The 17,250-nt window shown below is 36.3% G+C and overlaps 1 protein-coding gene across 8 annotated transcripts in view; it reads right to left on the bottom strand.

Annotated features, from left to right (window-relative positions):
- LOC129002135 (serine/arginine repetitive matrix protein 2-like) overlaps positions 1-17,250 on the bottom strand; it is a 193,744-nt gene that overhangs the window by 111,120 nt on the left and 65,374 nt on the right. For all 8 annotated transcript variants that reach the window (XR_008491578.1, XR_008491580.1, XR_008491581.1 and 5 more), the window contains 3 exons: positions 9,557-15,620; positions 3,825-3,959; positions 1,337-1,613 (listed from right to left, as the gene is read on the bottom strand). Coding sequence is in view for 5 of the 8 variants with exons in the window: in XM_054429770.1 (XP_054285745.1) it covers positions 1,337-1,613; positions 3,825-3,959; positions 9,557-15,620 (6,476 nt within the window). In the remaining 3 variants the exon portion in view is untranslated. The remainder of the gene's footprint in view (positions 1-1,336; positions 1,614-3,824; positions 3,960-9,556; positions 15,621-17,250) is intronic.

The raw sequence follows: 17,250 nt of genomic DNA, 5'->3' as shown, positions 1-17,250 counted from the left end.
TCGAGAGCTGACCATTGCGAGTGCAGAGTTGTATGATCTAATGTTCTCTTTGTAGTTTCTGCTCAAATGATTTGCTCCATCAAGTAGGCTCTGGATGTAATAGATTTCTCGGTATGGTGGTTGATTTACTTTTCTTTTATGGCAGCAGGATAAAAATCCTTCGCCTCCTCCTCTTTGTTCTTCTTGTCTTGAAAATGTAGCGCACCACATTACTGACATTTTAATGCCATCACGGCAAGTGAATGCTGTTGAATTCTTGTATTTGTCAGTGTAATTTTGTAAGTACACGTTGCCCCTAACTATTCCAGCTCCTCGTCTGGGCTCCTTACGTTTTACATTGCTTGCTGTATGTTGAATCACCGTCTCCGACCGGAAATATTTCATTGTCGTCGGGTCCTTGGCATGTTTGGACGAAAATATAATGTAAAACTTTTCTCCCGTCGTGTCCTATAGGTAAAATTTCTTTGCCGGGTTTCTAATAATTTAAAGACTATGTTCTTAGACCTATGTTTTCTGTGCTGGATGTTTCATTACAATCTGTTGAGCGGTTTCGGAGTCCATAAGGTACATACATATATAGTTCCTGTTTTATAGATATAGACAGTATAGTATTTTGTGATAATCTAAACCATTGGCATTTGATTTTTTTTAGGACAGCTAAACATTATTTTTATATGACCTTTTGTTGGATGGCATTAAATGAAAGCAATCCACCAATGAAACAGTGAAGCCATTAAATGAAACAGCCTCTAACCCGAAACATGTGTTAGTTACTATTATCTTAGTTTCTAATTTTTTATTTGCCAAAAGTAGTGGTATTAATAGTCAAAGGTAGTAGGTTATACCATGTTCTAATGTATTGTAGAGCCTGATACTCCAACAAATGACTTTTTCATTCAAATTTTGCAATTAATTATGTTTGCTTGATTTTTGTATTAGTATAGTTAATTAAATGTAGTGAAATGTGACAATTTGTGATTAGGAAAAACTATTTTTTGTAACAAGACATTTTCTGATCAGATATTTTCCCACTATTGTCAGGACCGCGTAAGTTTGCAGTTGGTGGCAGCCAATCACAAGACAAGGATAGTGCGACGTTGCCACATCGCCCATTGACAACACTAATTAAAATATAAAAGCAATATTTTCAAATCAGCTGGTATTATTTGATTTGGCAACACCGCACCGTTCTCATTGGTTCATTTAAAAACATATGGTAAATAGGCTCCTCCCTCAACTGCAAACTTATGTGGTCCCGACAATAGCATGGACTATGGTAGCCTATTAAAAAAAAAGTTTTTATAAAATCAAAAGGAAATGAAATTGTAGAACTTACCAGAAGTTGAGACTTCCACCTCAGTCTTGGAGGTTTTCCTCAGTCCTTGGACAGTGTCCTTCTCCGGCACAGACTCCTTCCTCATAGGGGACGACCTCCCAGGAGACCCTGACCTGAGGGGTTGTTCAGGCTCAGGACTCCTAGGCTGGGGCTCTGATTGTTTGGAGGGTTTTCTGACAGTTGTTTTTTGCTCTACAGTCACTCTCTCCTGGTAGCTCTTGGTAGGACTTGAAGATCTCCGCTCTGGCTTCCTAGACTCTGTTGTTTCATGAGTAGGCTGGTAGGACAAAAAAAACATCAGTTGGAAGATCAGCTTTAGCTTTATGGAGATTATTACAACTAGGAGATAATTGCATTTTAAATACCATTTTAAATTGTGATTACATTTCCAAGCAAATTCTGGATTGGAAAAATATGCAAACACTATGTTGATTATACAGGGGACAGACTATAAATACAAATATTATTAATTAACTAGGGGAACCCCGTCGAAATCGACGGTAACTTTCAAGGTTGACTTAATTCATCTAACTGCGATAAATTGGGTGAAATATACATATTTTGAGCATTTAGCTTAAAGAGTTATAAGTGTAAAAACAATAATGATATTAATTGTGTTAGTTGCCAAATTTGGTTGATCATTCAATGAATAAAATATTTCCCATACCGTACGTCATCGGAGTTATTATTAGTATGTTATCTGGTATCACTTCCTTTGGAAGAACCTTTAAATAATAGTATTAAAATCGTATTGGTGGATCTTTTGCAGTTAAACATTTCCGTGATTTCATCAGTGTAATATGATTTTATTAGAAAAGAAAATATTTTTTGGGAAGACATATTCTAATTTCAAAGGGAGGTACGGTATATCCGTTACAGTGTAAGCTTGATTTTCCTTCGTCACGTCGCGTCAGTTCATAACGTACTTCTATGCCAAGAATGAACCCTCTAGCATACTTTTGAGAAATTGATTTTGGGGTTACTGTTGAAGCTGGAATTCCTTGACATGGGGAATGACAGTTAGTTGTCTCAGCCTTATCAATAACATAAAGTTGTCAATATAACCTCTCTACGGAATGTTAGGTGTAGTGGAATACTTGAAGTGAAGTTGGATTTTATTCTTTAACTGTCAGGGGCCTCCTAGTTCATACGGCCTTGCGGCTTCATTGGCAACAAAATAATGCAAATGGCATAGCAATGGGACATTTCCAAAAAGAAAAAATACTGTAAATTGGCTGTTACGTATATATTGACGTTTACATATTGCTAATCAACGTACCTTTCTTATAAAGTATTATGTGATCTAGTTTAAAAGGAATATGACCTTTCTGTCATGACAGTAGCTCCTTACATAGTATTTTCTCTTTGTACCATATTTTACAGCCAAAATTTCGTGTTATTTTCAATAATGTTACCAACCCAGTGCGCCAAAGTCTATAGGCAAATATAGGCAGATGCAAATAATTTGTCAAGATGGGTACCATTTTAGTCAAGGTTTCTATGTTTGGATTTTATTAGACACGATAAGAGCATATATTTCTACATAAATATTTGAAATGTGTAGAATAATATGATAAAATGTAGGCAAAAGTGGTAAAAAAGGCAGACACCAACCCGTACAATAGAGGAGATAGTTAAATAACAAATAATTTAAGAATTGCTGTGATAAAAGGATTTTCCTCTGATTTCGTAATCGAACGTTATATGGCAAAACATGACATGATAAAGAATAAAATCAATTTTAAAATAAGAAAATAACATTGCAAATACTTATTTGGTAGAATTCAGTAGCCCCCAATATAAATGTGTGTTGTTTGAAATACAATTTAAAAATGAACAGCTGTTTCATTAAAAAGTATTATTCTCATGGCCAAAATGTAAACAACTCTGTGGAGGGATCTTTTAATGCTTCTGTGGCAGAGTCCTAAGGGATTTTGCTTAGTTTTTCTTTTGATAACTCATCTACAGACCAAGACCTTTCTTTGGACACCTCTACCAAGTTTCTACGCCCAGCCGTTCTCTCAAATTAGTGGGGACAAAGTTTCCAATTAAATATTTAGATTCCCCCATGTTAATCTTATGGGAGAAACACCAACTTTGATGGCCTGTGGGGCAAAGCCCGAGGATTTTTATTACAGGAATTGGTGAAAGGGGGCGTCTACACAAAAAATACTTTATTTTGGCACGTCGTTTGTAAAAATCCGTCCATTATTAACGGAGGAGTAGTGTTTTGTAGAAATCGCCTTCACGTATTATATATAAGGATTTTGATACATTATGTCAGTAAGTTCTCATGGGATTTTTGTGGAGATTTAATGTAAACTTGAAATATAAAAACAGACTTAGTTGATAATATAAATGTGTCTCAATGCTGTCTAGTGTCTATTTTAAAGATTTGTTATGCCCAAAGTTTGTTTTAGACCTGTACTGAATATTTCAAAAGAAATAGTTTTGTGTGACACAAGTACAATAGTGTAAAGGTTCTCACCTTTGCAGGAGATCTTGTAGGGGACTTCTGCCTGGTTGCTTTAAAATGACTAGTTCGATCCTCCTGTATTTTCTTAACAATTCTTATTTGAGCCCGGATTCGTCTTCGCTGCTCATATCCCACTGCTTTTTCCATCTAGAAAATTTCTAAAATGAATGAAGGTCATAGAAAAGAGCTAGAAGAATAACTCATTCGTTTTTCGATTAGTAATAAAAGACCCCGTTCATACAGGGTGGGGCAGCATAACTTCTTTTTTTCAAAGATTAATAAATCGCATTGTATGAGTCAGACAAACTTTATTTGGTTTTTATAATGTAAGTACATTTCTAAAGTTTTGTTTTACGTAGTTTTGAAGAGTAATTCATGCAGGTGACGTCCCTCATTCTAGATACATTGAGCATACTGATTTCTGGCGTTTGTCATTATCCTTTCAAGCATAGCAGGCGTTATGTTGGTAATTTCTCCCTGGATCTGGTTTTTTTAATGTTGATGGGTCCTTGGACGGTTCACATAAACGCGGGACATTAAAAAATGCCATAGAAAAAAATCCCAATCGGGAGATTGATCCGGCCATTGCAAATCATCCCTGAAATAAGGCGTTTTGACAGTTCCTGCACAATCGTCATCTTGTATGGATGGAAATATCCATAACAATTTAACATAACAGAGAACCACATAACAATTTATTTCCGGTCCGGAACAGAGGCCAACGGGGCTAAATTAAACCGATTTCAAAAGCTGGGCTGCGATCACTGAACATCCACTCGAAAAGTAGGCCTCAACGGACAAACGCACGCTCCTCACTGTTCCAACCCATAATGGCGACTAAACTGTGCAAGGACAAAACTTTATAGCCTATTCTCTCGAACAAGACTGCTAGCTCTTCGCTATGACATGAACAAACAAAATGGCGCACATTTAAAAAAATTAAGTTATGCTGCCCCACCCTGTATAACTGGGGGGCTTAGGCAACTGAAGATGTATGGGATTTCACCCCCTGGCTAGATATAGAAATTGGCAAGAATAATAATTTTTTTTAATAATTCTAGTTTTGAGAAAAACACTTTTAGACAGTTAATAGCGGTAAATAATAGTTTGATTATATGTCTTTCTATAAACAGACCAATAATGTAAAAAATTAATTATTCTCATCAAATTTTACATCTGGGCAGGGGGAATATTCCAGGGGTGAAAATTTGAGTTGCCTCATGTTGGGCAATTCAAAAGTTCGCAGCCAGAATTTACCCTCTAGTTTTTGACGTAAGTTTTGCTCAAGGGGTAAAATTCCAGTGGGATCCGTGAACGCGATAACTCAAGTAATTTTTGTCCGATTTTGATGAAATTTGGTTGAAAGGTGTAAGATGGGATAAACTTGAAAGAGTTTGCGGACCAGCATGATCGGGCCATGGGAACATGGGTTTATGGGGAGTTTTATGGATAAAAATTGGTTTTTGTCCTTTTTGACCCTCAAAACACAAAATTTCCCAATTTTCCTCTAGACCTTATAAAAGAGCTTAAAAAAACAAATAATTTAGTATGTCAAAGAGTTTTTGTACAATTATTGGTAACGGGGAAAAATAAAAAAAAATCGTAATTTTCCCACGTTATTCTTTTGGAGAATATTGTGAAATGTTGTAGTTTGCTTGTTTATGGGTATATTTTGATCAAACATGGCAAATTTATTAATTTTATACAATACTAAGCTATTAATATTTTACTGAAAACCGCACTTTATTAGTTTTCCTTGGGCAGCAAACCTCAGTACTCATTAAACCTAATGTCATTGAAATAGATTTAATAAAAAATTAAGAGTGTAAGCATAGACAAAAAGAATTAAATATAGACCGTCAGCTGTGCTGCGGTTAAGTTACCATAGCTTCTGGCGCACACTGCTTGGAGCGCCATGTATTTACGGCGTACGCGCTACTTAAACTACAGTGGTGTGCGCCGGAACCTATGGTAACCATGGTAACTGCAGCACGGCTGACAGTCTATATTTAATTCTTTTTGTCTATGGTGTAAGGCAGGATAAATTATGGGACCATGGGAAGGGGAATCACGGGAGGTTTTATGGGGTAAAAATGGGTTTTTCTCATTTTTGACCCTCAAAACACAGAATTTCCCAATTTCTCTCTACATATTTTTAAAGAGCTTAAAAAAACTTATAATTTAGTATGTCAAAGAGTTTTTTGTACAATTATTGGTAATGGAGAAAATTTAAAAAAATTTTAATTCTAAAATTCCCACGTTATTCTTTTGGAGAATAATTGTGAAATGTTGTAGTTTGCATGATTATAGATATATTTTGATCAAACTCGGCAAATTTATTTTTTTTACACTAAGCTAAATATCTTACTAAAAAACACACTTTATTAGTTTCCCTGTAGCAGCAAACCTAGGTACTCATTAAACCTGATGTTATTTAAATAGATTTAATTGAAAATCAATTCAGGCAAATGGAAATTCGCTTAGTTGGCAGGTTTGCTGCAGCGGGGGTATTGTTTGTTTTAGTGGTTTAAATCACAGCCACCTCTGATACCTTTAAATATAAAAATCAGGGAACTTTTTTACTGTTTTAACTGAAACTAAAATACAAGTTTTTCTGAATACATGCCTACTATCTATGTTTAAAATGTTAAAAACACCATGTTTTGGAGTCTTGTTTTTATTTATACGCAGGATTAAAAATACCCCCGCCGCAGCAAACCTGCTGACTGACTAAGCGAATTTCCTTTGTCCTAAACCAAATTTCATCAAAATCTGACAAAAATTCCTCAAGTTATCACGTTCACGGACACATATCTACTTAAATCTATATATACATAGGCCTATATAAAAATTTGAACCAATGGTGGTTTTGGCCTCTGGGGACATCGAAATGAAAAAGTAAATCGGTCTCGGGCCTAGGTCTTACCGTGCCACCTACGGTAATAGCTACTTCCTTATAGGGAAATTCGCTAAAAGCATATCTAAACCTTGATAGTGAAGCATATGGTTGGAAAGCTTATACAATGGCACATTTTTCAACATATTTTGCTAGATTAGAAAAATGCAATAGGTAGTCCAAAGTTTTTAAAGTTTTTATCATAGACCTTAATTTTAGCGAATTTCCCATAATAGCAATAAGCTATTACCGTAGGTCTCATGGTAAGACCTGGTAACTGGTAACGTAGGTCTCATGGTAAGACCTGGACCTGGGACCAATTTTTCTTTTTCGTTTTGAGGTCTCCAGAGGCCAAAAACACCACGTTCAAAATCATATATATTTATATGAGTTTTGAGTTTGTTAGCACAATAACTCGAGCAGAAATTATTTGATTTTGATGAAATTTGGCACAAACGTGTAAACCTACATATTTGAACGAGTTCGCGAACTAGCAAGATCAGACTATTGGAACAGGGGTTTATGAGGGGTTTAATGGGATAAGAATGGGTTTTTTTTATTTTTCACCCCAAAACATAAAATTTTGCAATTTCTTTCCTAACTATTTAGTAGAGCTCAAAAAACAAATAATTTAGTATATTGAAGCATTGTTGTATGCCTAACGGTTACAGAAAAATCCCCAAAAAGTGTAAATTTAAAATTACCGTACTATCATTGACAATTGGATACAGAAGTTGTTGTATAATAGTCAAAGGTACTATGTTATTTTTATGGAGAATAAATAAACTGATGTAGCTTGCTTGTCTATAGACATAATATTTTAATGCAATTTTGATATTTTGTTTACTTCATACTAAGCTATCAATATTTCAATAAAACCCCCTATTTTCTTCCCTGTAGCAGCAAAAAAGTACTCGTTAAAATTAATGATATTCTAATATCATTTAAGTGTCTTAACGTCCGCACGGGTGAGTACTACGACTATCCGCAGTACTATCCTGATAATTAGACCTATTCGTAATTACCAAGGCAAAAATAAGGTTCGGATTCCACTATAAACTGTAGGTCCCTGGTCTCTTAGTTGCCATTAGCTGTATGGGCTATTATTTAACAGCTGTGTCTAAAGAATGTCAGCCTTAGTCACTAACAAGACTACAAGATCGCGCCTACACTTATCTTCATTCAACACACTCATCCTACACTTATCTTCATTCATACTTGGCTTAAAATACCTACTTTGTATGGTCGCCATTTCATAGAACAGTATTAACAGTATAATAGGAAATAAATCTGACAATTTTAAGGTAATAATTTAGTGGCATTACAGCTAGGTAGATGGAAATTTGCTTAGTCTGCAGGTTTGCTGCTCCAGGGGTATTAATATTTTGAACTATTTACAATGGAGTTTCTAATGATCCTCCATCATTTTATATTATTCTTATTAAAAATTTAATGTAAAACATGAAAATGACATCATCTACTCAAATACATTTACAGGTACTTGAGAAATTGCTGCATTGTGTTTAAAAACATGGTTATTTTTGAAAAACTTTAAATAATTCTTTGGGAAGCTAATTTTAGACTTTGAACCTCTATTTACTTTGTCTACACTAAAAAAACTTTTACCTAACCCGCCATGTTAAACTTCCCTATCCCAAGCGTGATGTATACAACTTCCTTACTTCTCGAGTGATGTAAAGTATCAAAAACTCACTCGGTGATGTTAAGAACCCCATTTAAATAACATTGAGAGCTTAACTTAAAAAATATAACTCTATGGAGCCAACGACGTTCAACGCTAGAAATCAGCTGTGCGCTTGAATGTTATTGTTATGCTTTAAAGTATTTTCCTAACCTAGCTTTTGCAATTTTGTTAGTAAAAGAACGTTACTGATAGAAGATGAGTGAAATGGATAGTGAAAAATATTGTACGTAACCCCATGTATATTGTCGGGTCAGGTAAAATCTTGTACGTTACACGTTACGCAAGAGCGTGTTTACATCACTTAGGTAAATTATGCAACTCGCTTCCGCTCGTTGCACAACATTCACCTGCGTGATGTAAAAACGCTCTTACTGCACTTGTAATGTAAATAGCTATTGCAACACCGATGACCAGCCACCCTGTATATTGAATCTTAGCCTCCTGATAGCATTTAAATACTATAAAATGGTATTTTACAATAATTTATAGTAAAAAAGTATAATTGGTGTAAGACCTTCAAAATTTTACTTTATTTAATTGCTATTTTACAGCAGTGCTAAAAATTCAAAATATGATCCAAATAATTAATTTATCACATTCTTTAATTTTTCAATATTTATGCAATTAATAGCTATTTACATTACAAGTGTAGTAAGAGCGTTTTTACATCACGCAGGTGAATGTTGTGCAACGAGCGGAAGCGAGTTGCATAATTCACCTAAGAGATGTAAACACGCTCTTGCGCAACGTGTAACGTACAAGATTTTACCTGACCCGACAATATACATGGGTTTTACGCACAATATTTTTGATTATCCATTTCACTCATCGTCTGACAGTAACGTTCTTTTACAAACAAAAGCTAGGTTAGGAAAATACTTAAAGCATAACAATAACATTCAAGCGCACAGCTGATTTCTAGCGTTGAACGTCGATGCCTCCATAGAGGTATATTTTTTTAAGTTAAGCACTCAATGTTATTTAAATGGGTTTCATTACATCACCGAGTGAGTTTTTTTCAACTTTACATCACTCGATAAGTAAGGAAGTTGTATACATCACGCTTGGGATAGGGAAGTTTAACATGGCGGGTTAGGTAAAAGAACTAAATACAGTATTTAAAAATTAAAATAAATAATTTACCATAATTTCCAGCAGTGACAGGTCAGTGATATCCTCAATTTCTTGAGTTTCCCCAGGAGTGCTGGTTTTTCTCGGGACACCAGCTGAAGTGGTTGAGGATGTGCGGCGAAGACTTACTCCAAATTTACCAGCTTTATTTAATTCAATTGTTTCAGATTCTGTTTTCCGAGGAGGCGAACTTCTATCAGGTGATTTTTGAGACCTCTCAGGAGATGTTCTTGATGATTTTCTTACTGGAGCTCTCTCTGGCGATTCTCGAGTTAGAGAGGGTTTTCTATCCTTCACTGGTGATGAAACTGGTGATTGTTGTTCAGAGATATCGAGTGTTTTTGTAATATGATCGGGGAAATTCCTTAAAGTGATCGGTGCTCTTCTCTCTGGTGAAGGAGAGATTTGTCTTTCAACCTGAGATTTTGTCTTAGACTCTTTTTTATGGAATGATGAAGTTTGTGAAGTTGTGATATCCTCTTTTGTGAATGAACTTCTTCTTTCCTTGACACTTTTAGTAAATGACATTTTTCTTTCTGGTGACTCTGATTTTATTGAATATTTTCTCTCCTTGGCTGGAGCTGGTGTAGAGGATCGCCTATCTGGTGATGTTCTGGATGTTCTCCTTTCAGGTGATGTTTGTGAGGTTTTCCTCTCAGGAGAAGTTCTAGATGTTTTTCTTTCAGGAGAAGTTCTAGATATTTTCCTTTCAGGAGAGGTTCTAGAGGATTTCCTTTCAGGAGAGGTTCTAGAGGATTTTCTTTCATTTTCAATAAATGATGTTGTTGTCAGTGATTGTTTTCTTGGTGGGGAAGGCCCTCTTATATTTTCTTTATTTTGTACACTTTCTGTCAGTGGTTTCCTTTCTTTGACTATAAATTGTTGCTTTGATTGCTTAGTAGGAGTGTCAGCTTGGGATTTTCTTTCAAAGAATGCTCTTTTAGATGAAATTTCGGCAGAAGCAGAGATGGTTTTCTCAAAAGGCCTTTGTTTATTTGACAAATCCGGCTTCTTTTTATCAAAAGAAGAAGTTGAAATATGTTTTACTGTTCTTGATGTAGGATCCGTTTTGGGAGTTTTTAAATTATCTCCACTATTTATAGTTTCATCTTGTACAGGAGGAGTTTTGTCAAAATTTAATGTATCCTTTTTAGCCTTTGTAGGAGTTACCGTGGCCTGTGGGCTGAGAGACTCATTTAAATGGACAATATCATCACTTACTTGTTTTACCTCATTTTTCCTGATTTCATAAATACTAATACTTTCTTCATGCTTGCTTGTTCCAATGGATTCTTCTTTGTCTACTTGATCATGAGGTTCCTCGTTGGGAAAAGAATCAGATACCGGTAGTACTGTTTTTGGAGTTGTCTGTCCTCTCCTTGCTTCAAACACTGATGGTCTACTTAAAATGTCAGGAGCCTTATTACTTGGGGCTGGTGGAGCAGTTTGGTTTTTGACAATTGTATCAAACATAGCAGCGGCTTTGAGGACATTCTTAGATCTATCATTTACAGAATCATGCTCCTCTCGTATTGGAGTAGCAGCATGGTTTTTGCTTGTCTCAATGAAATGTGAAACTCTATCAGCCACACTTACATTCAATCTGACTTCATCAACTTCAGAATCCTCATCAAGATCTGTCACTTGTTCGAAACGAGGCTTTCTGTAGCTTTCATGAGCAGGTCCATCCTTGGGATTAAATACCTCAACGTCCTCTGGCTCACTTATTACATCAGCATATCTTGGATTTGCACCACCATCATCACTAACAGTGCAGAAAGGCTGTGACCTGTTTGAAATGTCAGGACTTGACTCTCGTGAGGATTTAGGGTGTTGAATTATTACAGAAAGAAGTTGGTTTTCTTGATTTGTTGTGGCTGTGAGTTTGGAGGCGTACTCAAGTTCCTCATTTTGTCGCATTTCCTCAAGTTCTTCTATAAATTTCTGTTCTTGATGATTGGGAGTCACAAGGGATGGAATGTTCTGTACTTCTTCATCTGACGATGCTAACAAAGGCTGCTGGGTGTCTGAAGGTATTTTTTTGTTTGGAGTGATACGTTTGATTGTTGCTGATTTAGCAGTTGTTACGTTTTGACTGGCTATTCCTGTTTCAGTGACTTGTTTGGCTGCCCCTGCTTTAGTAACCTGATGAAGGTTGTTTCCAGCCAACATCTCGGGCTTTGAAGTTTGTCTTTTTTGAGGTGATGAATTCTTAGATATATTTTTATCACTATGTGTTCTTATCATACTAAGGCTATCAGATTTTTGTACAGAATTGTTTACTTGTCTTCTGGTAGTTGTTACCTTTGTTGTATTTTTAACAGAGGTCTGAGGAGAGCCTTTAATGGGACCTGAAGAAGATCTTGTAGTTACTATTCTTGTGGACGGTTTAGACATAGTAGATTGAGTAGGTTTCTTTAAGGTAACCACAATCTGCGAATTGTTTTTAATCTTCGAATCCACATGAATTGTTTTTTCAGTTTTATGGTGAATGTCACTGGTGTTTTCTTCTTCTTCCTCCTCTGTCTCAGGGTACAGTTCTGGGTGAGTTTCATCTTCTAAGTCAGCTATTTCTAAGGTTAAGGTTTCATCTTTAAACCCATGAAATTCGTTTTCATCTTTTTTCAGCTGATCAATAAATGCCTGCGAAGCTACTTTGTTAGTAGAGCTTTTTACAGTATATGATTGATCAATTTCGTCACGATGGTTAACTATATTTGATTTAGGAGTGTTAGTTCTACTTGCAATACGTTTTGTTGTTGCGGTTACTATAGGCTTTTTGTTAATGGAGCTTTCGCTCTTTTTCGGCATATTTTCTTTCGAAGATGTTCGTTTGTAAGTAGACAATCTAGTCACAGTGCTAGTTGTATTATTCCGTACCTGGGAAGTAACTGTGGGTTTTTGCAAAGATATAACAGCAGTTGTTGTCACAGTTTTTTTTGAGGGGATGGTTTTCTTTATTGGCTCTGTAGGCTTTTCAAACGATTTCTTAACTGAGGATGAATAAGTTTTTGAGGTGACTATCCTGTCCATGCTGTTCTGAGAATCAGTTCTTGGCATTTTCAACGAGTTACTTGATTTAGGCTTGTTTATTAATGATTGTGTTTTGACCATTGGTTTGGATCTGATTTCTACATTTGTTTCAACCTTTTTTCGAATGACGGTTGATTGTTCAGATCTTGGAATACTTGATCTTCTTGTGCTACGAAGTGTATCTCTTTCTGGCGATTTTTTACCACTTATTTTACAAATAATTTTAGACTTAATTTTATTTGTCTCTGTAGATCTTTCAGGGCTTGAACAAGGAGAAACACTTGGTGATGACAGTAAAGTATGACTTCGCTTGTTTAAAGCTCTTTGAGGCAATGGTGATTTTGATTTAGGGGAAGATGTAGATCCTCTTGATGATGATTTATCAGGTGAAGGTGATCTTGTTGAATTCATCAAGCTTCTTTCGGGTGATTCTTTTTTTGGTGAAGGAGACCTAGATGTTTTTGAATTTTTTTCTGAGGCCTGTGTAATCTGTTTATCCACCTTCTGAGTAGATGAAGTGTTTTTAAAAGACGACTCCTTTTTAAGAGAAGATTTCCTAGAAGTTGTAAAAGTAGAAGTGGTAATAGTAACAGAATCTTTCTTTGCTGGTGACGGAGATCTAGATTTATCTGAAGGTGATGGAGTTCTGGTCACAACAGATGTTTTTTTATTAGTGAATCCCTTTGTTGGTGAGACTGGTCTCTGTTGATCCTTTTGAGGTGATGGTGATCTTCCAGAAATAGATGTTTTTCTAGAGGTTTGAGTCTTAGTAGGCGATTGAGGTCGAGATGTATCTTCTTTCACTGGGGATTTACCTCTGAATGTAGAATCTTTTCTTGTATAAGAGTTCTGTCTTGCCACATTTCTTCCTTCAACAGGCGAGGAAGGTGACTCTTTTTCGGGTTTTGATTGTTTTTTAGATGGATTGACTTCTGTTTTCGGCTCCTCTGGTAGGTTTTCTGATTTGATGACATCTATGTTGATGATTTGTATTTGTGTATCCTTTTGTTCTTGTTTGATAAAATCTGTCACTCTATCTGTTTCAGTGGCAGTTACTTGAATGGTTTGTGATGACTGTTCTGGGCTTGTTCGGAATTGCTTTATTGGTGTAAAAGCTGTCCGTTCAGGACTAGAATCTGGACTAGCTTGCCTCTGACTATTTTTAATCTCCTTTCCAACTGACCCCTCAGAGCTATACTCTGGAGAAGTTTCACGCATATGAGGAGTGATTCCGGATAGTAGTTTTTGCTCTGATGTACTTTTAATACTTGTCTTTGAACTAGTTACAGACTCTTTTCTTAATATTCCAGTAGTATTTGTACTGGTAGTATTTGGAGCCTGTTTCAAAGGAGACTTCTCAGGACTCAAAGGTTGAGAGGATGAATTTTTTATTGTTTGAGTAATTTCTACTTTTGTTGCATTTGATTCTTTGTCAAATTCGTTCATGAGGTTTCTTCGTACCACATCGGCTCTTTTATGGATATTTGTTGTTGTTTTCTTCTCATTTGCAACTTGCGAGGCATCTGAATCACAAGCAGAAGAAGTAGAAACAGATCGCTCCCTTTGCTTTCTTGATGGGCTTGTTGAAGGTGATGTTCCAGGTGTTGATGTTCTTACTTTTGTTGCTGCTTTGTTCTGTGTTGTCGAAAACTTCCTTTTTGTTTTCAATGTTGAGTCTCGAGATGTAGCAGTTTGTCTTGTTACTTCTGAGGACTTGCGACGGGCATTACTTGGTCGCTCAATTGTATAGCTTCCAGTACTGGTTCTACGCTCTTTATCAGGACTTGATCGGGGAGATTTTTTACTCTTCCTTTCCGGGCTACTTCTGTCAAGAGACTGCCGTGAAAGGGAGCGAGGAGTTCCTGGAGGGGTTTGTCTTAGTGACCTTGCAAACTTGTCGTGTGTTGGACTAACATCAACACTTATTCTTTTACTTGTGTAATGCTCATTGTAAGTGGTCATATATTGGCCTTCAGTGCATTCCTTGGGTAGATCAAGGTTATCAGGCTGTTTCACTGGTGTTGCTCTTGAACTAGATGATCCGATTTCATCACCATCTTTATATATACAATCTCCATCATTGTTAGACACAACGGTCCAGTTGACTTCACCCATCACACTGCGAGGACTTGCTGGCGTATTAGTACCAGTGTTTTGGGTTGATAGAAAAGAATCAAGTTTATTAATCTCAGTCATGATATTTTGGTCCACTGCGTTGTTGCTTCTCTCAGTGTCTGTCTTTTCAACGTTAACTTGTTTTGAGGATGAGATATCCTTTTGAGAAATATAATCATCAACGTTTGTACCCACTTCACTGGCATATGTCGAAGTACTGTCTCTTCGGGAATCTTGGTCAGTAAAATGCTCTTCAACTATATTGACTCTAATATCTTGAAGATTATTTTTGATATTGTTTCTTGTTTCTGAATCTATAAAAGTTTTTGAATCTGACCTGCTGTCAAAATGTCTTTTCTCATTTGTACGATAGTTCTTATTGTCATCTCCATTTGACTTGATCCTTCGTATTGTGAACGTGGTAACGTCATCATCTGGATTAAAATATTTTGAAAAGTCATCACCAGACGTCAAAGCTTTTGAATCAACAACAGAAGATATTTGTTTATAATTCGATGAAGAAATTACTTTACGACTAGAAGAGCTTGACACACTGGAAGTCTCCCATCTATCAGACTTAGATATAGAACCTTTATCCTCTGTTACAGAAGAAGAACTTTCTTGATGCTCCTTAGAAGTAGAGTAAGAGAATGCCTCACCAGAATCTGTTTTTGTGTGTGATGCTGCAGATATCTGGGCATCATGCTGCTGCTGATCAGTAATTGTTTTAGCATTGTCAGTCTCAGAAACATTGGAAGTAGCACATCCTCGTTCATCAGAATCTACTCTGAGTTTTGTTGCACCATCAGCACTCTGACCAGTCCCTGTTGAGGATCTTTCATATGATTTAATACCTCCATCATCATTATAAGAAGACTGCTGCACCGTGTTCCAGTAGGTGTTATCTCCTTGATGTCTATGAATGTCTCTAAAACATATAAACAATAATTATTAATCCAACCATTAGGACTAAATTTTTGTCTGAGTTTAAAAATATAGGCTATCTTCACAATTTACTTATCCATTTTACATAAAAATATTTAAGACCTTTTGATTTGTCTATCTATATCAATAAAAGCTAATTGAGTTGAAAAATCAATTATGGAAATATTTTATACTAATTTTTTTGTTTCAGTAAAGTCGGGTTTAGGTTACCACGATGCCATTAGTTGAGACAGTTGTCTTTGCCAATAGACAGCACGTGATTGCGGGATTGTCGGAAGCAGTGCTCGATTTGTAAAAAATGAGGTGCCGGAACTGTAATCTCTTCAATGTGTTTAGTACCTATTTTATGTAACTATTCCCACAGAACACAAGAAGATCCTTGGAATGTCTCAGTGATATCCCAGTGGGGTATGGGGGATATCCTCGGAAAATTCCTCAAAGTTCTCAGAGTTTCCTGGGGAACTCCCTGGGATATCCATATGTTCGCCCAAATCCTGATCCCTAAGATATCCCATCAGGATATCATACATAAAAATACTAAAGATTTAGTCTGAAAAGCACATAATAATAATAATTATTATTAAAAGCAAGGTGTATTCTATAAGTATAAAAGAGGATGTTTGTATATATATATATATATATTTGTTTGGCAGTGATAAACTCAGACACCGCTGAACCGGTTGCCACGAAACTTGGTAGGCTACATACGTGTAGAATTTCATGGAATAGGTTTATACACCATCAATTTCGTGATCCGTCCAATCGGCTCCGCCCCAGTGCTCTGGAGTTTCCCATGTTAACCTTATGAGAAATGGAATTAATGAATCTTAACAGCTGTTTCAATTAAACAAGTTGGTTCTGTTCTATGATGTTCAATAGCATTAAAGTTACAAGGATTACCAACAGGGTGCAGCACTATTATTTCTTTTACATTTATGACAACAGCTAATTTGCAACCAAAAGGTGAGTGAGCATAGCGAACGAACTTCAACCTGGAGGCGGGTTAGCGTAGTGAACGAGCTAACCTGAAGGCAAGTGAGCGCAGCGAACGAGCTCCAACCTAAAGGTGAGTGAGCGTAGCGAAAGAGCTCCAACCTAATGGTGAGTGAGCGTAGCGAACGAGCTCCAACCTAAAGGTGAGTGAGCGTAGCGAACGAACTTCAACCAGGACGTGATTGAGCCATGCGAACGAGATCATCTTGAAAATTAAGAAGTTAAACGGGGCAAAGCCCGTGGGTTACAGCTAGTATTATTATAAAAAGGTGAATAATTAGAGTTGGATAATTATTCTGCGGAACTCTGCCCCACAGGGAATTCCTACAGATCTCCAAAGGATGTCCTATGGATATGATAGGAAAACTTGATTAATTTTTATAAATCATTGGTAGTGTTATTGTTAGTTTGAAATAAGATTGAAATCCTTTTCAATTACGTTTCACAAGCACTTGTCACTTGAAAAAATACATTCAATACTATAATGCTTTAATGTAGCCTACCGAGAATATCCATAGGAAGTCCCAAGGAAACCCCCAAAATGCATTTGTATTTGTGGGTTATGTGCAATATCCTAGAGTGATCCTAGGGACATTCTCAAATCCTGGGATCTCTGTGGG

The sequence above is a fragment of the Macrosteles quadrilineatus genome, unplaced genomic scaffold, assembly GCF_028750875.1.
Source record: "Macrosteles quadrilineatus isolate MER2022 unplaced genomic scaffold, UCM_ALF_1.0 Scaffold_1__1_contigs__length_201487025, whole genome shotgun sequence".
NCBI classification, from domain to species: domain Eukaryota; kingdom Metazoa; phylum Arthropoda; class Insecta; order Hemiptera; family Cicadellidae; genus Macrosteles; species Macrosteles quadrilineatus.
Note: the sequence above shows the minus strand (reverse complement) of the source record. Positions and strands in the feature narration are given on the sequence as shown.